This window comes from Ovis aries, chromosome 8 (genome assembly GCF_016772045.2).
Source record: "Ovis aries strain OAR_USU_Benz2616 breed Rambouillet chromosome 8, ARS-UI_Ramb_v3.0, whole genome shotgun sequence".
Lineage (NCBI taxonomy): Eukaryota > Metazoa > Chordata > Mammalia > Artiodactyla > Bovidae > Ovis > Ovis aries.
The window spans coordinates 1931695-1954914 of record NC_056061.1 but is presented as its reverse complement, the minus strand read 5'-3'; the positions used below and the strand labels follow the sequence as shown (position 1 = coordinate 1954914).

At 38.8% G+C, this 23220-nt stretch overlaps 1 protein-coding gene across 2 annotated transcripts in view; it reads left to right on the top strand.

Moving 5' to 3' along the window:
* The window catches only part of COL12A1 (collagen type XII alpha 1 chain), a 120100-nt gene that overhangs the window by 31231 nt on the left and 65649 nt on the right, over positions 1-23220 (top strand). For both annotated transcript variants that reach the window (XM_015097286.4, XM_060419188.1), the window contains exons 14-23: positions 6802-7074; positions 13057-13323; positions 13772-13964; positions 15376-15497; positions 17200-17349; positions 17431-17550; positions 17648-17812; positions 18414-18560; positions 21473-21612; positions 22147-22276. In XM_015097286.4, the coding sequence (XP_014952772.3) occupies positions 6802-7074; positions 13057-13323; positions 13772-13964; positions 15376-15497; positions 17200-17349; positions 17431-17550; positions 17648-17812; positions 18414-18560; positions 21473-21612; positions 22147-22276 (1707 nt within the window). The remainder of the gene's footprint in view (positions 1-6801; positions 7075-13056; positions 13324-13771; positions 13965-15375; positions 15498-17199; positions 17350-17430; positions 17551-17647; positions 17813-18413; positions 18561-21472; positions 21613-22146; positions 22277-23220) is intronic.

Genomic DNA, 23220 nt, shown 5'->3' with positions numbered 1-23220 from the left:
ACTTTAGTGAAGGATTAGAGAATATGCTGCCAGCCTGATTTTGTTAACATATTTATCCCATTGCATGATGTGTGGTAAACTTATCAAGTATGTGAAAGCATAGTTGTGACTAAATTAAAATAATAGATATTTTTTGCTTATGGTTATTCCATTTCATTTTATTATATTAACTCAGCCAAATCCACATACCATATACAGGAATAGGATATGATGGTAAATGCAGAGAATGGAAAGCCCAGAAACACAGCCAGCCAACTGCTCTTGAGGGTTGCTGTTTTTCTAATTTGTTTTTCTCTTGGGAGAGGAGGTGGTTAGAGCAGACCTTGAAGGGATGTTTCTTCCATCCAGAGGCATGGCTCAGCCAGCCAGGGCATTCTGTGGCTTGAAAATTTTATAGATGGACTGAAGTGCATTCTATTCAATTAAAAAAGAATTAAAAAAATATTTAGCATGGGCTATAACCATCCCTAACTTGAATCTGTTTCCTAGTGCTTTCTTGAAATGCAGCCAATGATCAGAAAATTCCCCTGTCCCTGGAAGAGAGATTTATTAGCATTGGCGTTGGGGAGGTTCATGGTTGGCCCTAGTACTGTATGAAATAGAATCACAAAGGCTGAGTTTATTACTATTTCAGATCCAAACTTCAGAGGAATCTGAGCACAAGCTATTAGGTTTGATTTACATTGTTTTTTTCTCCTGTTGTTGTTAAAGTAGATTTAATGTAATTACTAAAACACTGCTGTGCATGTAAATGAACTTCAAATCTTGAATTCTTAGTTGTCACTGCTGCTGTTTACAGAGGGAAACCTGCTCTTTTAAACTAAGAAATGAATAATTCCCACTTTAATTCAGAGATTTACTGCAAATGAATGCAAATTTCAGCGTTGGAATAATACAGTACTTTTATTTTTGAATGTGTTTGTTGGCTGTGGGAAAGATGATTTTTCAGAATTTCTATTGTTTCAGTTGCTATAGCAACCCTCTGGTGTCCTAAACATGAAAGGCTTCCTATACATCAAACCAAGCTAACTCAGCTGACATTTGGTTACCATGAGGTTTTTAGCACATCACAGGAATTCTTCTGCAAGATGTTGAGTAACATGGGGTGCCTCCAAGATGGAATAAATAAGGCCTCTGTGTGTTCCTAGATTTACTGCTGTCTCATAATTCGAAAAATCATTCATTCTGTGCATAACAATTCTGATGTTTCCAGGGAACTTTAGTCCAATCCCACAAATTGATGGCTTATCAGAGAAAAATCTAAACTATGTTGGAGAGGTGACAATTATGGCAGAAATCTCATCCAGGCTTTGAGGTTGAAGGGCAATTTGCTTTTTAAGAACTATGTGTTACTTAAAGTAAGTTAACTGATCAATAGTGAACTTTGTCCTTTGGAATGGTGATTTCAAGTCGTTGCTTGTAAATCAAGTGTGTTTCCACATGAACATTATCCAGAGCAGGTCTTCCTTATTCTGCTGTGGAAAGTTGGATGACTTTGAGTTGAGCTCTATCGGAAAAGACAAATTGATTTAGAAGGGGGTTACATTACATTTTCAATTTAATTTCTATTTTTGAAAGTGGTATGTGAAACTCAATGAAAGCCGGCTGGAACAATCTATAAGATGAAAATAGAGTTTCATTTCATAATGATTAATTTTTCAGTTATCACTGGCTAATTTGTGTTATAATTATATTTGAATTGGATGATGGTCTGCTTTTCAGAAAGCAAATGGAAAACGGCTAAGGAAATGTAGGAAAGTTACTTAAATGAGGCCTCAGTTCTTTGGCCTCGTGTGTGGAAAAAGTAGAATCAACCCCGTGTGGATCTTCAGATCATGAGAAATGCACCTGTCTAATTACTTGCCTCAGCAGCAGCACAGGGATGCATGCACGCAGGCCCCAGCAATGCTGCCTTTTGATATATGTGACTGTGCTTTGTAATCCGATCAGAAATACTGAGTATCAAAATTTCAAAAACTGATGAATTTTGTTTGTTTAAATTTCTGACAGAAAAGCTTTGTTATTTCTTATACTTACCCTAGTACTACACTGGAGAGAGCAGAGCAGAAGGGAAAACTATTGAGAGGGATTCAGAGGAATAGAGATGAAGGCTTACCATCGTTACAGAAGATGATGGTATGACTTGTTTGAAATGATTGCCAGCAATTCCATTCCCAGAGGTAAAAGTAACATGCAGAGTACAGGCATGTGGTTCAAAATGGCAGAAAACAAGTACAGTGAGATTATATGTATTGAAAACCACATCACTTATGTGAAAAACGTGAACAAGCCCAAACATCATGAAACATGCATTTGTGAGTCTTGCAGGCAGACAGAGAGGAGGAGCCCAAGATGGGGGACCCTTTGCTAGAGCAGAAGTGGGTCCATATTTAGGGACACGTGGACTTCCCTGGTGGCTCAGACGGTAAAGCATCTGTCTACAATGTGAGAGACCTGGGTTCGATCCCTGGGTTGGGAAGATTCCCTGGAGAAGGAAATTGCAACCCACTCCAGTACTCTTGCCTTGAAAATCCCATGGATGGAGGAGCTTGGTGCAGGCTACTATCCATGGGGTCACAAAGAGTCGGGCACGACTGCTCGACTTCACTTTCACTTTCTGAGACAAGGTGGCAAGAAGTCTGCTGGAATTGGTTTCCGCGCATGCCGCTGTTCCTATGGCTTTCTCTTTTGAAGAACAGTAACCTTTGTGGTCTTTCCTTAGCTCAAACAGTATAGAATCCTCCTGCTTGCAGGAGACCCAGGTCTGATCCCTGGGTCTGGAAGATCTTCTGGAGATGGGAATGGCAACCCGCTCCAGTATTCTGGCATGGAGTATCCACGGACAGAGGAGCCTGGTGGGCTACAGTCCATGGGGTCACAGAGAGTCAGATGCACTGAGTGACTAATACTAACCTTTGCTGGATAGAGGCTCTATATTTCTTATATACTGGTCTTATATTTCTTTCTTTTTCCTCTCTCTGTCCTCTTCCTTCCCAGGTATATTAGAAATAGACTCTCCCAAAACCAGTCCAAGCCAAATAATTTCTTTCAGTAGCTACTGATGTCTGAACTTCTGTAGTTTGAGAAAACCTGAAATTCAATATATTAAACTAAAGCAAATGGCTGGCTGGGTAACACTAGAGTGGAATCTCATTCACAGGAAACTGTGATCAATGCTTGAAGAAGCATTGAAAAGCCATTTCCTTTCGACACAGGATGGAGGGGAAGAGCGAATGGGGAGTATCCCACTCATGCAATGGGATGGAAAGGATGTGATGAGAACTTCTCAGTTCTCTGTGGGTCGGCCTTGGGCTTACACCGCTACTACCGAAAGGGTGACTTGTGTGTGGCCATAGACCCATGTGATATAGAGAAACCATCACACCATGCTACCCAGCGTCCCCATTTCCGCCAGTTTTGACCAATTTCGCTTTCACCCCTCGGGGTTTTACTTCACCACACCTGTCTCTCATTTCTGAATGAAAGCAAGGGTGAGGGTTCCCTCCCACGCTGACCAAACACAGCTTCCAAATAAATAAATGTCCCCTAAATGAGAAAAGAGGCCAGAATCGTGGAGGAATCTGTATCACAGAGGAGGCTGAAATGATTTTTAGAAAGCATCAGGGCGCAGGCGCGTCTTCAGACTCCAGTTTAATTGATCTGGGATGGGTGGGTTTTTAGTCCTCCAGATGATTCCTGTATCTGACCAGGTCCAGTCCCGGTTTTATTCCTGAGGGTCCCAGGGCTCCAGGAGGTAGCGGCATGCTCATCCTGTTGCACACCTAGTCCCCAGGCCAGCGTGGCCCCTTGGCAGACTGCCAGTTACATCACAGGGTGCAATTCAACTGCTTTTTTGGGTGACTTAACATTTGGCCAAGCCAAGATTCTATTTTTAAAAACTTCAAGGGTTATAAGTCTGATAAAATATACTTGTCATGAGAACATCATAGTCTCAAGATTCTTGGATGTAATGCAACAGCTTGAAAACCCAACCCTCCTAATTTTTGGAGAAAAAAGGTGTTTCAATGTGTTTGACAACAGTGTACACTTAATATTTCAGTTTGGTTCAGTTCAGTCACTCAGTCATGTCCACTCTGCAACCCCATGGACTGCAGCATGCCAGGCTTCCCTGTCCATCACCAACTCCCAGAGCTTACTGAAACTCATGTCCATCGAGTTGGTGATACCATCCAACTATCTCAACTTCTGTCGTCCCCTTTTCCTCCTGCCTTTAATCTTTCCCAGCATCAGGGTCTTTTCAGATGAGTCAGTTCTTTGCATCAGGTGGCCAAAGTATTGGAGTTTCAGCTTCAGCGTCAGTCCTTCCAATGAATATTCAGGACTGATTTCCTTTAGGATGGACTGGTTGGATCTCCTTATATTTAGGATTATTCTTATCAAACTGACTGACATATAAGAAACCCACTGAAGCAGTTTATATTTTCAATCTTGGCTTCTGGTTTGAGGTGTCTCTTCTTTCTCTGGATTTCACATTTCTTTGTCACAAACATGGAATGTTGCAGTGCCAGTACCTACAAGTAATGCCTTTCTGTGCCAGGCAGAAATTATCAGTTTTTTGAGGACCTTTTTCTTCTGTAATTGCGAATATAATTAATATTCACTTAAATTAGTACTGTCATGCCATTAATGGGAACTCAGGAATATTTTTTAGTTAGTATTGTATTTGGATCTTAAAAAGTGTTTTTACAGATTCTTTCTAGGACATTGACCAGTCTTACAGAGGTCTTCATTACAATTTTATTAATATTTTGTTCTAGCTTTCCAGGTCTTGAGGGTGTTAATGTAGTTGATTAAAATCCATGGGAATACATATCTAATGAGCTCTTTTTGTTTGTAGATCAGAAATATCTTTGTGAATGTATTTTTGCTTCAACCACAAATTTCATTCCTATTATTTTCTCACAGTGAAACCATTAGCCTGTGTTTGTGAGACTGATGTCTGTTGCCATGGAAATAAACAATGTCACAAATTCAGAACTATAGAAAGTAGGCAGAAAAATAGGCTGAGGAGCACAATCTTTGGGAAAACTAGAAACTGAAATTATTATTTGTAAATCTCTCCAGTATTAATTTGGAAGATTACCCCTATGTTGTAGCTAACTTTGTCTTATACTTTTGGGGAATGTTCTTAATGTAGCTTTTAAGCTTATTTAAATTCTGAATCCCTTTCAAGTACTTTCAAGTATTATTTCACAAAAGCTGTTGCTAACTGCAGCCTGGGAAATTTAAGAGAAGTACACATGAAAAAAGGATGTAGTATATATTAAGCAAACGAAATATGCTGCGTATTTAAAACTTAGAGATGAGTAGTTGGAATATCAACCATCAAAACAAAATAAAAATCAAAAAAACAACAGGCAAGTCAAACCCAACCAATAGCCCAACCCAACCAACTCAGCCCAACCTAACCAAAGAAACAGTTTGTTTAATTCCTGTAAGTAGAAAAGATACAAAGATGTGTGACCTTAGTAGAAATACAATTAAAGAAGAGCTTCAATTGAAGATGAGCCTCAGGAACTGAGGGAAAGAAGTCAGTATGTTCTTGAAAATAAATATTCTTGGTTGCAGTGAAATATGTAACTAATTTCCCTCTAGAGATGAGATGTCCTGTCAGCAGTTAAACTTATTTATAATAGAGTTAAAAATTTCCATTTGGTTTTGGGGTCTGGTAGTATGCCCAGCTTCCATTTTATTTTTTCCTCTATAATCTGACATATATGATAGGGTTTTGTCCACCAAGATTTCTTTGTCATTTATTGTCATCTTTATGTACTTGAAATTTAAATAATTATGAGTATTTTTAAGATACTAATTTTTACTCTGATTCAAGTAGAATAGCAGCCTTCAGCATTCTTGTAGCAGCACTGTATATCATTTTCTTGAATACACAATAATTACTGGTAAAATGTATGCTGGAGAGGCAGATAGTTTTATATTTATGTCATATTGTGGCATAAACCCTAGTAAAGGTAGCCAGTATAAAATGACTTGTATATTTATCTTACATTTAAATTATGGAAAGTTAGGGTTTTATTGGTAGACATCTGTGCCTCCTATTAAGTCGGGGTTTCCATATTTTTTCCACTTGAGTTGTGTTTTTATTTTGAATGAGAGAGCCAAAATTTAGTAGCAGACATTTTTGATCAGTTAGAGCAAGTGGTGTGTTTTATTTTGATGACTAATCATTTTTAGGTTTTCCAGAAGAATTGTTGGTTTTTATTTTCCTTAGGGTTAAGCCATAATTGAAATTTTGCATTTCTGGATTTTTAGCTTTTTGAACAAATAGACTGTGAAAAAAAGACTGTTGAAATTAAGATTTGCAAGTGATATAAGATTGTTGAAGTAACTGGAAGTGGTACATTGAAACTGAGCTTATTTAAAGCAGATAAGAGAGGAAAAGATGATGGTGAGGAAATAGAGATCTTTATGAATAATGGATGAAGGGAACTGAGTAAAACTGGGGGATTTAGATGCTTTTTTTTTTTCTCTTTGAAATTTTCTTTAGGCATTTACTTCTTTGTATTTGAATGTCATTCTTGTCCTGAAGGACACTTCAATCTGACTGGACATACGGGGCAAGGGTGATAGGCAGGAATCAGGCATAATTATTCAGTTTAATCCCATCTTCTATTCCCCTGACAGAATAGGACAGACAGCTCAGAAAGAAGAAATGGGTAAGTCAGACAAATTGAGTCCACGTCAGGGTGTCTGCCAGGATGAAGGAGTATTTACATATCTAATAGACATAAAAAAATTATCCCCCTTTCGTTTCTTTTCTAGAGCGCGGTTCCCCTGGAGATTTGGTTACTAAAGATATCACGGACACATCGATTGGGGCTTATTGGACGTCGGCTCCAGGAATGGTTCGCGGTTACAGGGTCTCTTGGCAATCACTTTACGATGATATAGAGGCTGGAGAAAAGAGTCTTCCTGCAGATGTAATTCATACTGTGATAGAAAACCTGCAGCCAGAGACCAAATACAGAGTCTCCGTATTTGCAACTTACAGTAGTGGAGAAGGGGAGCCCTTGAGTGGAGAAGCCATCACTGAATGTAGGTAACATTCTGCGGGGGGGTTGGCAGTGTGTTGGTGCTACCTAATAGCTATCAGCTCATGATAACCTCTTGCATTTTTTTCTTTATGCGACAGACGAGGACTAAAAACTTATGACCTTTAATGAATGTGCTTTAAAATCAAGTTCATTGTGTATCTAAACTTGTATCAAATTTTGAAATATCGAATCCCTGCCAACTACCTACACAGTTTACCCTTGAAAATGTGGGGGTTAATCTGAGTATAATTTATAGGCAACCATTCTTATCTGAGGTTCCTCTGCATCCCAGGATAAAACCAACCTCAGGTCATGTAGTCCTGCAGCATTTGATAGTGAAAAAAAAAATCCATGTATAAGTGGACCTTCAAAGTTCAAACCTTCGTTGTTCAAGGATGAACTGTGTTTCTCTCTGTCTGTCTCTCTCGCTTCTTCTTTTCTGGTGGAAAGATCAACTAGATAAGAGACTCAACTAGTTAAGAGACTCAACTAGTAAAGAGACAGGAAGCTATGGAAACAGAATTCAGGGGCATTTATAACTACATGGCCTTGGGCAAGTTCTTGAAACTTCTTTGAGCTTCAGTTTCCTAATATGTAGAATGCAGCGTCAGATTGTGTTGAGCATTAAATAAAATAACAATGGGCAAAGCACCAAGCATAGCGCCTAGCCACTCAGAGAAGACTGATGTATCATGCAGCTGTTGAGACAATGTATGTTGGACAACCAGGACTTATCCTAAATTATTTTTACTATGTTTGGGGAGGCTAATTCAAGTCTACTCAGTTTTCTGATGGCTAAAATTTACCTTAATCTCATTAATATTCTTTCCTGTGAAAAATTTTGAATGACTTCTCATCATTTATTATCAGGTGGCTAGGGAGAAATGTGTCTGTATTTCATAATTGTCTTTCCTAAAAAGCAATTTATTAAAAATGGGCATTTCTAAGAATTCATAGGAAATTTATTCTTTTTGTTTGGGAGGATTTAGGAAAAGGGGAAAGAGTGGGGGTATTCTTGCACTTCTTTCTTTAGGAAGAAGTGGAGGAATTGGGTAACACTTAGGCCACATATTGGGTGATTTTTCTGTCAAAAGAAGAGAGGAAAACGCCAAGGGCAATTTCTGTGAAGTCCTGTATCCTGATTTTAAGTTGTCCTTAAATTAAAATCTTCTGGTCTGAGTTCTCATTTGGATATGTCTGAGCTTAAGTCTGTATCAAAATTAACAGATTCAAAAAAATCTAACTCCTTATAGGAGATTAAAATACATGAAAAGGCATATTTCTCAGATTTTGACATGATAGGTTTCCATGATAGTGAATGAAATCTTGTGTCTGAATATATTGACTGACATAGTTTAAGAACTTGGCAGAAATTCACCTCTATTTCCGGCAGTTATTCATTTGCTGTAAAGAGAAGTCATGTTGTAAATTTAGGCCACATATGACACATCTAGCTAAATTTATTTGTAGGCGTAAAGATACAATTCACATGGCTGAGAAATGATCAAAAAATACATATTTAGAGGGAAACTTTTTCAAAAATTCTCCTCCATCCTTTCTCCTTCTGAAAAGATTGAATCCTCAGATATTTATTTGGGATTTAAAATCTCCACAAGGGACATGTTTTAGCTCAAAGCAAGTATGTTAGTAGAAATTCTAAATAAAATTTCTAAAAGCTGAGCATCTAAGACATTTTCCATATTTCTTGGCCAATTGATTGGTTTAAAGCTTAGTAAATGGAAAGGCCTCTTTTGAACCATGAGCAGAGTAGGTAGGAAAGAAAGGCACATTGGCTAGAGGGTATAAGTCACCTGCTCAAACTGCTCAGCAAATGAGATGAAAGACAAGAACCCTTCTTTGCTCTGCTACCATTTTTTAAAACTTTTATTTGGAGGACAACTGCTTTACAGTGTTGTGTTGGTTTCTGCCTTAGAGCAACACGAATCAGCCACAAGTGTGTATACATTGCCTCCCTCTGGAGCCTCCCTCCCCACCCCCCATCTGCTACCATTTTTAGCTGTGTTTTAGTTTGCTCTCTTTGTGGAAAGTAAGGTAGTTTCGAAAATACTTTGAGAAATCTGAGCCACATGTAGTGTCTTTGGCTGGTGGACAAGTCCAAAATGGTGTGTATAACTGGGCCATGCTCTTAGAGTATCTTATCAACTTCCAAGGGGGACATTTTGGAAATATTTTCTGCTTTCACCTGATGTTCAGAGACATGGTATGCAGACTGTCGATACAATGACAACCATGAATTGTGGCTAAAAAGCCAGCAGGTGGGAAACTCTCCTGGCCCTCCAATTATGGCAGCTAATTTAGCCGAGGTACAGCGAGTTTTGGAGAGATCCTGTGAAAGGCACTAACACTTGAAAAGAACTTAGAATGGCAGTGTTACAGCATTTTATAGCATGTGCAGACCAATGAATGGAGTGACAGATCTTGCCTTTTACTTATGGGAAGCCAACAAGGAAGGATTTCTTTTCCCACCTTAAAATCCAGAGTTTCCCATTAAAGCTAGGATGAGATATGTCATACCTTATTTAACTTCAATTCCTTTATTTTAAAGAGTTAATTATAAAGCAGGAAAACAATTGAAATCCTTGAAGCATTTCAAAGTATGAAGTACAGTATTTGAAAGTTATTAACATATTTAAATTTGGGAATATTTTCAAGTTTGTGATCCCACTTTTTGGGGACATAGGCTTCGTTTTAGACCAATACTCATAATATTTAAATGTCCATTTTTCTCAATTCTAAGTGGTATGAAATGGGTTTGAGAATTTTGTGTAAGGAAGAAATGTCTTGTTCTACTGAACAAGAGTTGAAGAGATGGAAACAAGAGGTCACTAAACATATTTAGCAGAACTTTTTCTAAAAAAGTGTTAGAGACACATGGATTTACTAAACACTTGTGATAGATTGTTCTGTGTACTATTCTTTCTCATATTCTTTCAAAAATCCTATGTAAGGTCTTTACATTTTTTTCTTTTTGGAAAATATGTATTTTTTTTTGTTTTAACAGTTCACTTACCTAGAGAATAGTAATGGAGGACTGGAGATTAATTAAACACATTTTAATATTCCAGAAACTAATGGAATTGGCTGAGATTTCTCTTACTTTCTTAGCCTAAATTGAAAAAATGCAACCAATATACTCTTAGTTGAAATTATAGTTGCATCTTTCAGAGACATAATTCATAACCATATATTGATTTTCTTTACCTGTTTTGTCATTCTTAGCTTTGTCCTCTATACGTAATGTATCTTTTGCTTATATGGCTGCTGTCAAGATTTTCTTTTTATGCTGATTTTAGGTAATTTGGTAATAATATGCCTGGGCGTAGTTTTTTCGTGTTTCTTGTGCTTAGAACTATGGAGATTGCTGGATCTGTGGGTTTATAATTTTATAAAGTTTGAAAATATTTAGGCCGTTGTTTCTAAAATATTTTATCTAGTGTTCTTGACTTTCTTCAGGCATTCTGGTTCCACATGTGTTAGCCTGGTTGCAGTTGTCACATGGCTCACTTCTGTGCTTTGTAGGTTTTCAGTCTTGTTTCTTTTATTATGTTTCAATTTGGGTAGTTTTTTTCTCATGTCATCTAGTTCGCTAGTATTTTTTTTTTTTACAGTTTCTGATTCGATGTTAATATCACCCTGTGTGTTTCTTGTGTCAGGCACTGTACTTTTCACTTCTAGAGGTTTGGTTTGAGTCTTTCTTGTATATTCTATGTGCTTACCTAACATGCTTAATATTTCTTGTACCATCATTAACATATGGAATATGGTGCATATAATAGTAATAATAGCTGTTTTGATGTCCCCTTTGACTAGTTCTGTCATATGTGTTATTTCCAGTTCTATTTCTGCTTGCAGAACTTGATTTCTGGGGAGAGCTCTCTTCCTGGTTTGCAGATGGCCGTGTTCTTCCTATGTCCTCACGTAGCCTTTCCTCAGTCTGTGCATGTTAAGGGTAGGGAGGGGAGAGAGAGAGAGAGGAAATGAGCTCTCTGGTGTCTCCTTGTCCTCTTATAAGGATTCCAGTTCCATCAGATTAGGGCCTTACCTGTAGAATCTCATTTAATCCTAATTACCTCTCTGCATGCTAAGTCACTTCCGTTGTGTCCAACTCTTTGCGACTGTAGCACTCCAGGCTCCTCTGTCCAAGGGATTCTCCAAGCAAGAAATAATTGAGTGGGTTGCCATTTCCTCCTCCAATTACTTCCTAAAGGTCCAAATACTATCACATTGGAGATTAAGGCATTAACATATGAATATAGGGAGGCACAATCATTCAGTCCATGATACAGGTTATTATTTTTTTCTTTATTTGCATTTCTGGTAATCTTTATCAGAAGCCAGACTATGAACTTTACCGTTTTGGATGTCAGATATTTTTATGTTCTTACAAATATCCTTTAAAGGTTTGTTCTGGGATGTAGTAAACTCACCTGGAAACAGTTTAATATTTTTGAAGCTTTCACTAACATTGTGTTAAAGCTAGACCAGAGAAACCTTTAGTTCAGGGCTTTTTTTACTCCACTGCCGGGACAGTAACTCCTTCTTAGTACTCTATATGATGTTCAGCGAATTTTGAGATTTTCTACTCTGAAGAGGGGGAATATTTCTGGCCCCACATGAACTCTAGGAACTTTTTTCTCTCTATTCCTTCTAGGTGGTTCTTTCTCTGGTTCTGAGTAGTTTCCTTATTCATATACACTGAGTAGTACTGGGTTGAAGACCCAAGTAGGACCTTTTGCAGATTTTTGGAGCTTTTTCTCCACCAAACTATCTCCAGGACTTTCTCTGCAAGTTCTAAGTGCCTTGGACTCCCCGAACTGACAAAAGTACCTCCTCAATTAAGGGAGACCACCAGGCTCCATCTGGGTTCCCCTTTCCTGTACTGGTGCTGGAAACTCTCTCCAAGCAGTAAGTCAGGGCAATGATCAAGCTCCTTCTCATTTGTTTCTCTCAGGAATCATGGTCCTATGCTGCCTGATGTCCAGTGTCTGAAAATGCTGCTACGTCTGTGTGTGTGTGTGTGTGTGTGTGTGTGTGTGTGTGTGTGTGTATTTTTTAAAGCTTTCCTAGGTTTTTTTTTTCTTTTTTTAGTTCTTTCAGGTGGTCCTTGCCTGTTTGAACATGAAAATTTCTTTTAGAATCAAAAAATATTGTCTGCAGTGTTTCCTTCAGCTTTGTCCCTCTTTTTAGAAGATGCTTATGATTTTTGAATGCTGGGATTACTGAACTGAGTGAAATGATCCTGATTATAAGCTCTAATTATATATAAAAAGAGGACTGTATTGGCTATTTGTGGATGTTAGGTGACTAGTTTCTGATATAGTTATTACTAAGACATAATTTAATAAAGTCTGTTGTATATTAGTCAAACCCTTCTTACATACGGTTTTTTCTAAAACCACCCAGTGTGTACTGGTTTATCTCCAGAGCCCGAGACATTTTTGTGTGTCAGAGTTCCCTGTTCCGTTGTGTTGATGGTCTTATGTGTTCACGGCAATCACAAAGGACGGTGTTAACTATAGTCACTCTGGCTAGCACTGTACTTTTTTTTTGAAAGGACTCAAGGAATATATCTGACCCTGTATTTATGATTTTTCATATTCTGCACACTGTAATTTCTACAGGAATTCTTGACAGATGGAAATATAATAAGAATTCTAAAAACTCATCTCCGGAAATGGATGTTTTCTTTACTAAAGTCTCTGGAATGCAAATAGGAAATCCTTGCAATATGAACTTCCATTTTTTTAGTTATAAGCCAGATAAAGAGAAAACATGTCACTATAACCTCACTGAGATTAGGTTCACACGCCATCCTGAATTTAAGCGAGATCGCAATGCGAAGTAAAGGAAGGGTGTACGTATTTAAGAAACCACACCTAGCGTCTTTCATACAAATGCAGTGGTGGACATAAGCATTTTCTTTCAGCGTGATATACACTGTAATCTTCTTTTCATCTCACAGTGTCTGAAGACTCGAAAACCTTGAAAGTGGATGAAGAAACAGAAAACACAATGAGAGTTACCTGGAAACCAGCACCTGGGAAAGTTGTCAACTACCGTGTTGTGTATCGCCCCCGCGGGGGTGGGAGGCAGATGGTTGCCAAAGTGTCACCCACAGTCACCTCAACAGTGTTAAAGCGACTTCAGCCCCAGACCACGTATGACATCACAGTTCTCCCAGTTTACAAGAAAGGAGAAGGAAAGCTTAGGCAAGGATCAGGAACAACAGGTATGAAATCATAATAATTCTGGGGGGAAAGTGTAATATTTTAATGGGGGATTTTAATATATCTGCTTCATTTGTGAATATCGAAAATGAACTCTAATAAATTATGTTATAATAAATAGTTGGATAAGATGCCTAATTAGCATATATGATTTTTACCAATCTGGTTCCTTGTAAAATGATTCTACATATTAATGTTACTCTAATCTGAATTGTGAGTGCTATTTATACTCGCACTTGGCTCACACTCTAATATTCTTTTATTGGGCATTATAGTTTGTGCTTTCTGACTTAATATAAAGTAAATATTTATTTTGAAGTGTTTTGCTTGTGATGATTGCCATGTGTGCCGCTTAGCTATTTAGAATTCAACTTATTATTGTAGGGGTTAATAAAAAAACTCCAGAGCCTAGGCTTTTGGATAATACTTTAGTATTTATTATCTCTACAGCGTCTCGATTTAAATCACCCAGAAACCTCAAAACATCTGATCCAACCATGTCAAGCTTCCGGGTGACTTGGGAGCCCGCACCTGGTGAGGTCAAGGGTTACAAGGTCACGTTTCACCCCACAGGAGATGACAGAAGACTGGGGGAGTTAGTGGTTGGACCGTATGACAACACAGTTGTTCTAGAGGAACTTAGGTAGGAGTGAACTCTATTTCATTTTTGTTAACAGATTGCATAACCGATGTAAATTGGTAGGCCTTCCACACACGATCACTTAATGTGTCTGTTGCCGGCAGAGTGTTTAAAATCAGCCCAAGTTGCTTTCTCACTCTTGTTGAGGCTGAAGTTGAGGTTTGGGTTCAGACATTCAAATTTAGGCTTGAACAAGTGTACTGTTTTAATGATGTTAGTTACTAGGAGATCAGGTGCTGCTCCTGCTGCTGAGTCGCTTCAGTCGTGTCCGACTCTGTGCGCCCCCACAGACGGCAGCCACCAGGCTCCCCCGTCCCTGGGATTCTCCAGGCAAGAATGGTGTTTTTCTCCATACCACCCCGCTTTTAAAAAATTGACATCCACGTCGCACTATTTCACCAAGAGCAGCTTGTCCCCAACCAGCCCCGTGGAAATGTGGGTGTTCCTGTGCTTCAGGAAAGGCCTAGGGGCTGACTCAGAGATGCCCGTGTACATCCCCTCCCAGGAGCGAGGGATGGAGTGGGCCTTTATGCTTGGGGTCAACTGTGAGGCTTGGGGAAGTGGGGGCTGATGGAAGGTCTTGCTGTAGGCTCTGCAGTGGAAAAGAAGGAGGTTTGACTTTGAACAGCAGCCTACATCCTTTATAGTGAAAAAAAACAGAGTGCTCTGCATTCATTGCCGGGTGGAAAGTTGACTTGTTTTGACTATTCATTCAATGACACTGAAATCTGTTTGAATGCGCAATAGTTACTTTTATCAGAACAGGGAGGATAAAATTGAATGAGCCTACTATGTGCCAGGGGGCTTCCCTGATGGCTCAAACGGTAAAGTATACACCTGCGATGTAGAAGACCCAGATTTGATCCCTGGGTGGGGAAGATCTTCTGGAGAAGGGGATGGCTACCCACTCGAGTACTCTTGCCTGGAGAACCCCATGCACAGAGGAGCCTGGTGGGCTGCTGTCCATGGGGTCACAAAGAGTTGGACATGACTGAGCAACTCTCACACACTATGTGCTGGGCACTGTGCCAGGGCTTTATGTTTCCTTGCAAGTACAGCATTTTAAATTGTTTTCGTAAAGCCCATTACTTAGCAGTAGTAAAAGTGAGACCTTGATCCTTTCCTGACTTGCTCAGTAGGAAGGTGGGAATTCTACATTTGATGGAAAGGCAAGGTGGAAACTGGTGCCCTGAACCCCCAGTGTTCTCTAGAACGCTAGTTTCTCTAATACCTCACAGTGTGAGCTTAAACTGGAATATGATGGAAATTATTTTTCTTCTCTTGCAATGTTATGTATTATAACTTCCTCTGAGTGAAAGTTTGTAAATCAAGATGAATATTTGTAACAAAACAAAACAAAAATGCTACCACTTGAGCCTATTATACATATAGACTGTATATTTTAACATTTCAGGGCAGGTACCACCTATAAAGTAAATGTTTTTGGAATGTTTGATGGAGGAGAAAGTTCACCACTTGTTGGACAAGAAATGACAACTCTTTCTGACACAACTGTAATGCCAATTTTATCCTCTGGTAAGAAATGGAATTGCATTCTCCTAAGAAAAGTCAGTACCATGCAACTTTTTCAAATGTAAATTGTTAGATTAATTATACCATGAAAATCAACCGTTAAATTTTACATTAAAATTTATTTCAGTAATATATACTTAAAAAATTCTATAGACATCCAGCTAAGCACACTTTGCCAATATTTTTTTTAAGGCTTTCTTGTCAGCACTACATTAGTTCCATAGTACTGTATTATTTAAAGCTGAGTTTTTCAATGGGTAGATGATGTACATTTCTCTCTTTGTAAAGATTCAAATGCAGTTTTATTTTGCTAAAGTAATTGTAGAAAGGATTTATTTGGGCTGAGCAAGTGGTATTTGATTACTGATACGTTGATAGGTAGGCAGCTAAGACTTGGGAAGCAAAATGGTATTGTAAACCCCTTAGACTTTCTGCTGCTGCCACAGCTACAGCTTTGATACACATGAAGCTAGATTTGAACATTCTTAGCAGTGAAGGTGGTGGGTAGAGTTTACTTCTAAATATTTATTTTCATCATTTGCTTATAAAGAGTAGGTCTTGGCAGAGCAGGAGGAGACTTGTAAAGGTGTAGGTACTTGGATAGTGTTGGGGAATCCTCACTCTGATGGACCATCCAGTATACCAGTGATGCTTTTGTAGTATAATGAGCATCACTGAGTCTTTCTCAGTTTTTTTTTAAAATAATATAAAGATCAGATGCTAACATGGCAAGTAGTTGAAAAATTCATAGCTGGTGACATGAGCTCTTGGAAAAGAAAGCATTTGAAAATATGGATGTGGATAAAATAAAGTCTCAGCTCTTGCTGTTTTACATTGATGTTCTATTTTTTCTCTTATGATGATATTAACTGACTTATATTTTTATTTTGTAGCTTGTGCACTGAGGAGTTGGGATAATTCTCTCTTTCCAAAGCACCCTAGCTTTGTATCAGTGTTTGTGCTTGTGGTCTCTGTAGCTCTCAATTTGTATACTTCTTTGCATCTTTTTTCCTAGATTGTCTTCCTTCTCTCTTGATTTTTTAAATGTGCAGATTTCACCATTTCCATTTACCTGATTCTTATATGTAGTAGATGATTAAGTTATTTAAAACTAAATAATAGCCATCAAAGTTTTAAACAATATATCTTTTACTTCAGAAGGGTCGAGAGTTCTGTGCCTAATCCTTAATAATATATGTATTACTGCGAGTTTTCATTAATTCAAAAGATATTTTTGGCTCACTGAACCTTTTTCTAGCTTGCACATTTTAAAGTTCATCTCATACTTGTCTGCTAATGACCACTGAAAATTGAGAAAAATGCGAACTTTTATTAAAATTATTATTTCCTTATAGTCAGAAGGCTGTACATTCCCTCTTAGATATTTCAGTGTTGGGGTTCGTGAGCCTATTCAAATTTATAATGACAGTTTAAGTCTCCATGTTCTATGATTGTGTCAACGCTGAAGGAAAGATTTTCCACTGAAATGATTATTAGAGGGATGGATAGCTCCTGCGATTCTTATTTGAAGCGCTAAGTCATATGGACATGTTTTCAAAGTCTTGAACTCCCAATCACCTCGCTGAGCCACAGAACTGAGATTGTTAGGTGACCCTGGCCCCCGGGGGTGGCAGCAGTGTGCTGGGAGGTAAGCTGACGAAGAATGCGCCCCTGACTCTGGGCTGTCTCGTGATTGCCACGTCAGGGATGGAGTGTCTCACCCGGGCTGAAGCAGACATCGTGCTCCTGGTGGACGGATCGTGGAGCATCGGCCGGGCGAACTTTAGAACTGTCAGGAGCTTCATTTCTCGTATCGTGGAAGTCTTTGAGATTGGCCCCAAAAGAGTACAGATTGGTAGGTCTCACAGCATTGACGGCATTTAGATGTCTTCATCAGGTTCGCTTACATATGCTAATGCCAGTGGTGTCCTTTCAGCCCTCGCTCAGTATAGTGGGGACCCCAGAACAGAGTGGCAGTTAAATGCTCACAAAGACAAGAAGAGCTTGCTGCAGGCCGTGGCGAACCTGCCTTACAAGGGAGGCAACACCCTCACAGGTGAGCCAAATGGTCCAGGGCGCTGTCAACTCTCGCTTTTGTCCGAGCTCATGGCTGAATAATGATGTGACTGATTCTCTTTTAACAATCCCACTAGGGATGGCCTTGAATTTCATTCGCCAGCAGAGCTTCAAGACCCAAGCTGGCATGAGACCTCGAGCTCGAAAAATCGGAGTTCTTATCACTGATGGGAAATCCCAGGATGATGTTGAGGCACCTTCCAAAAAACTCAAGGATGAAGGCGTGGAACTGTTTGCTGTTGGTAAGTACGGATGAGAATAGCCACGCCTCCACGGGTGACAAATATTTTTGCCAAGGATAATTTTGTAGTTAAAAATATTTTCTGAAGCGTGAAAAATACAGAGACACACTTTCCCTATCACATGATTGATTAAAATAATGTGTTAGGAAGTTCATCTATTTTCTTCTTTTCTCCTTACAATGGGACGAAACTACATGGCTTCTTGCAAGAGATAATAAATCAAGAGGACAACTGTACTGTTAATAGGATTCAGGAAAATTCCTATTTGGCTTTCCACAGCATCATTTTTGTTTTTGATATCCACTATTTTATTATTATTATTATTATTTTTTTACTTGATACTTTCCAGAAAAAAACACTAAACAAACTCTTTCTGGTGGGGAATTGGTGCTAGAAGCATTGAGAAGAAGCCAAACAAAATAACCTTCAGTTTGTATTATTTTTTGTTTCTATTTATGTAATCACTTTATTATTGGGGAAAATCTTATATACATTCTAGTTAACATGGAATGCATAAGGGTAGCCTATGAAATATTTGCTTCATTTCATGAATTTTTTTCTGAGACATGCTTTTAATTTGTGTATATCCATTTTCCCCAAGGTATTAAAAATGCTGATGAAGTTGAATTAAAGATGATTGCAACAGATCCTGATGATATCCATGCATACAACGTGGCAGATTTTGAGTCACTTTCTAGGATCGTGGATGACCTCACCAACAACTTGTGTAACAGTGTCAAAGGTCCAGGTAAGGTTAGCCCAGGTTCTCATCCTCAGAACTGTTGGTATTTTGGTCCAGATAATTCTTTGTAGAATGGAGGGAGTGGATTACTTTGTGCATTGTGAGATGTTTAGCAGCATCCCTGAACACTGCCCACCAGATACCAGTGGTATCCCCTGAGTTATGACAACTAAAAATACCTTCAGAATGTGCTGAATGTCTGCCGGGGAGAACACTGCCCCCAGTTGAGAATCATTGATTTAGTCCTTGGATTTTCTCTGATGGCATCAAACTGTAAATGACTTCTAGTTTATTTGAGGATACATTTAGTTTATTTATTTTTTTTAATTTTTATTTATTTATTTTATTTATTTATTTATTTATTTTTTAATTTATTTTTTTTTAGTTTTTTATTTTTTTAAATTTTAAAATCTTTAATTCTTACATGCGTTCCCAAACATGAACCCCCCTCCCACCTCCCTCCCCATAACATCTCTCTGGGTCATCCCCATGCACCAGCCCCAAGCATGCTGTATTTGAGGATACATTTAGTTTAAATGTGCCTGTACCAAACACATGCTTCCTAGGTGTCTCAGTGGTAAAGAATGCTTCCTAGGTGTCTCAGTGGTAAAGAATCCTCCTGCCAAAAAAGGAGATGCAGTTTTGATCCCTGGGGTGGGAAGATCCCCTGGAGAAGGAAGTGGCAACCCACTCTAGTATTCTGGCTGGGATAATCCCTTGAACAGAGGAGCCTGGCGGGCTATGGTCCATGCGGTTGCAAAGACTTGGACGTGACTGAGCGACTGCACACGTGTGCACCGCACACACAGACACATACACAAGTCAGATTAGGGAATAAAGGGGTGCTTTCTCTCCTGGTGTATGCCTATTCTCTGGTAAAGCACCTTCACTCCATATCACTACTAAGTGACTGTTAAATGCCCCAACCAGAGATGATCACATTTGATACTTTGCACTTGTAACCTCTAAATATCAAGACCAATTACAGTGTTAGAGCGTGGAGTTTTAGAAAGGGTATCATCTCTCTTTACCACTGAAGAAATAGATTTAGAGAGATACAGTTACTTACTTAAAGTCAGATGGGTAAAGATGTTTTGAGAGGTCCTTGAAAAAAGGTAGCTATCGATAAGGAATTAAGATTTAGAGATAAAATTATAGAAGTGAATTTGTAGTGACAAGTGGTATAAAATGATTACTACCTGTGTAAATTGTGGGACAGACCATGGTAAATACTAAATTGAAGGTATTTTGAAAATTAATGATAAAATGATGGTTCTTATTGTATGAGAAAATTTTTTTAAGTAAAATGTAGATTCTGGTAAAGACTGCCTTTCATTAATTTACTCTGGTTTTGGAAAGTTGGAATGAGTTTAACAAAGTGGTAGACATGGTTCACGTGCTTTGGATACTAAGGATACATTTATTTGAATGTTCCTTCTTGAATTTCTCTCTTCAAAATTTTGCAGATTTTCTTTTTGGATTTTGAACAATAGACTGACCTTTTCCCAGGAGAAATAGACCAGCCAGGAAGCCAGAATCTGTAGGCGTCTGGCTTTGGATTAGCTGAGAGAGTTGTAGTTTTGTTTAGTTGGAGAGAACTTTGAGTGGGGATGAAAACATCTTTTATCTGTTTTACTTTCTTTTTTTTTACATCAGCTATGTAATAGTTGCATTCATTTAGTTTCCGAGACAGTAAAATTGCTTGATAATTTTGTAGGCTTGATTATGACCCAAGTGCAATAAAGGTTAGGATACTAAGAATGGAAATGCTTTTTCCCAGCTTTGGCTGACAAAGAAAGTGGGAAGAGTTCATATGAGAATGACTTGCCATGCTCATGGAGTCTGCATTAGCTCTTCTGTAATTATTATTTGGGATGTCTCTCTAATGGTCATATTGAGCCCAGTATTTCTATTTTCATTTATATTGATTCCAAATATTTTTCTATATTAGTCATTTCATCTACACTTATGAACAGAAAAAAAAACCCCAAATACAAGCAGTAGGATATTCCTAAATTTTAGAAGACTTGGTTGTTTCTCTCTTAGTAGATCCTGAAAAGGAACTAAAGATGAATAAGAAATCACTTCTGTCCTCACAGAGCATAACTTATAGTTAAGAAGATAAGACATGAATGTAAAGAATCAGCATGATAATGAAGGCAGTGAACTTGGGTGGTACCAATAGTGATAGGGGCAATAGAGTTGTCAGGACCCATGTGGTCATTTACCGATACATGTAGAAGGTGGGAGAGCAGAGAGAGTATCCAAGGATGAGTCCAGAGGTTTTGAATCTAAGTGATAAACTGTGATGCTGTCAGGATGAGGGGAGCAGCTTTTAAAGAATGACAAGAGCTCAGATTTGAATTTCCTGAGGGTGAAGAATCTTAGGCCACCCATTCAGAGAGGACTTAAGGGCACTGGGCTGATTTACTGGAGAAGACTCTTGAGAGTCCCTTGGACTGCAAGGAGATCAAACCAGTCCATCCTAAAGATCAAGCTTGAATATTCATTGGAAGGACTGATGCTGAAGCTGAAGCTCCCATACTTCGGCCACCTGATGCAAAGAGCTGGCTCATTAGAAAAGACCCTGATGCTGGGAAAGATTGAGGGAAGGAAGAGAAGGGGGCAGCCGTGGATGAGGTGGTTCGATAGCATCACCAACTCAATGGACATGAATTTGAGTGAACTCCAGGAGATAGTGGAGGACAGAGGAGCCTGGCATGCTATAGTCCATGGGGTTACAAAGGGTCAGATATGATTTAGCAACTGAACAAGAACAACAACTGTAACTTCTTAGTATATGAAAGAATGTGTATAAAAGCTTAAAATATGGAGAGGAACACCACTGCAACATAATTTAAATATCATCATCTTGCTATGATAATGAAAAAGTCTATGTACTTCATTTCCACGTGCAGGTGACTTGGAAGCACCTTCCAACCTAGTTCTTTCTGAGCGGACCCATCGGTCTATGAGAGTGAGCTGGACACCTCCTTCTGACAGCGTGGACAGGTACAAGGTGGAATACTACCCAGTGTCAGGAGGGAAACGGCAAGAAGTGAGTAGACAGTCCTTACAACCCACTCCTTCCTGTCCTGAGATTGGGTCCTCCTCCTTAGGGCTCTGGGAGGAATGCCAGGGGGAAGAAGGGGGCAGAACTGGGTCTGTGGTGGTGTTCTCCATTTCTTGCAGGGCAAGCACTTCCATTTGGGCTTAATTAGAGGGAAGAGCCTTTAGTTTCTTATGCTTTCCAAGAATTGCACATTATCAATACAATTTTTAATTAGGGATTAAGAGAGTGTTTAATTTGTTCATGAGTTTATACCAGAATCATCAAGTAGAAAGAAAACATTGAGGACCTTCTAGTTTTATGCACTCATCTCACAAATAAGGAAACAACAGCTGGGAGCATAAACTGTATGGATTATCCAAGATCTCACTGTAATCTGATAGTTTTCAAAAACAAAAGACAATGGCCTCATTAAAGAATATTTCCTAAGCTCATTGAAGTTAACTACTTCACAATTAACGGTAGAAAAGAGGGAACTGATTCTAACAGAAATTGTTATTATTTGTAAATTTTCCTCCCTAGTTTTATGTGAGCCGATTGGAAAGGAGCACGGTCCTGAAAGATCTGAAGCCTGAAACTGAATATGTTGTCAACGTGTATTCTGTAGTGGAAGATGAATACAGTGAGCCTCTGAAGGGCACAGAAAAAACATGTGAGTCAGATTTAAAAAAAAGTTCATTGTTTAATTTATTAAGGTAAAGAGGCGACAGGCCATGTGGGATTATTTTTTTCATTTTCATTAAAAAATTTTTTTGAAATATTGTTGATTTACAGAGTTGTGTTAGTTTCAAAGGTACAGCAAAGTGATTCAGTTATATGTGTACATTCTTTTTTTTTCAGATTTTTTTTAGATTCTTATAGATTATTAAAAGATACTGAGTGTAGTTCCCTGTGCTATGCAGTAGGGTCTTGTTGATTGTCTGTTTCACATATAGTTGTTGTTCAGTCGCTAAGTCATGTCTGACTCTTTGTGACCCCATGAACTGCAGCACACCAGGCTTCCCTGTCCATCACCATCTCCTGGAGTTTGCCCAAACTCACGTCCATTGAATCGGTGATGCCATCCAACCATCTCATCCTCTGTTGCCCTCTTCTCCTCCTGTCCTCCATCTTTTTCAGTATCAGGGTTTTTTTTTTTTTTTTTTTTTTGTATAGTAGTGTGTATATTTTAACTGCAGCCTCCTCATTGATCTCTCCCCACCTCTGCCGCTATCCCCCTTGGTGACTATAAGTTTGTTTTCTATGTCTGTGAGTCTCTCTGTGTTTTGTAAATAAGTTCGTTTGTACCGTGTGTGATCTCTGTAAGCCTTCTGAACCCTCCCTTTATTCGATATCTCTTCAACACACATTTACTGAATGTGTGCTTTGTGCAGGTACTCAATAAATACTGTGATTTTCTGCTTTTACTGGCTGCTCCTGCCATCTTGAGACCCACTGGGTATTCATGGCCAGGGTTTACCTTAGAGGGAAGGGTGCCTTTCACGACTGTCCTCCTCTTAAGGGAAGGTACCATGTGGGGAGTGGGACTCAGAGTATCCGGAGGAGCAGCTGTGCAGGAATCATCTGGTTCAGTTCTGCGTGAGGCCAGGTCTTCCA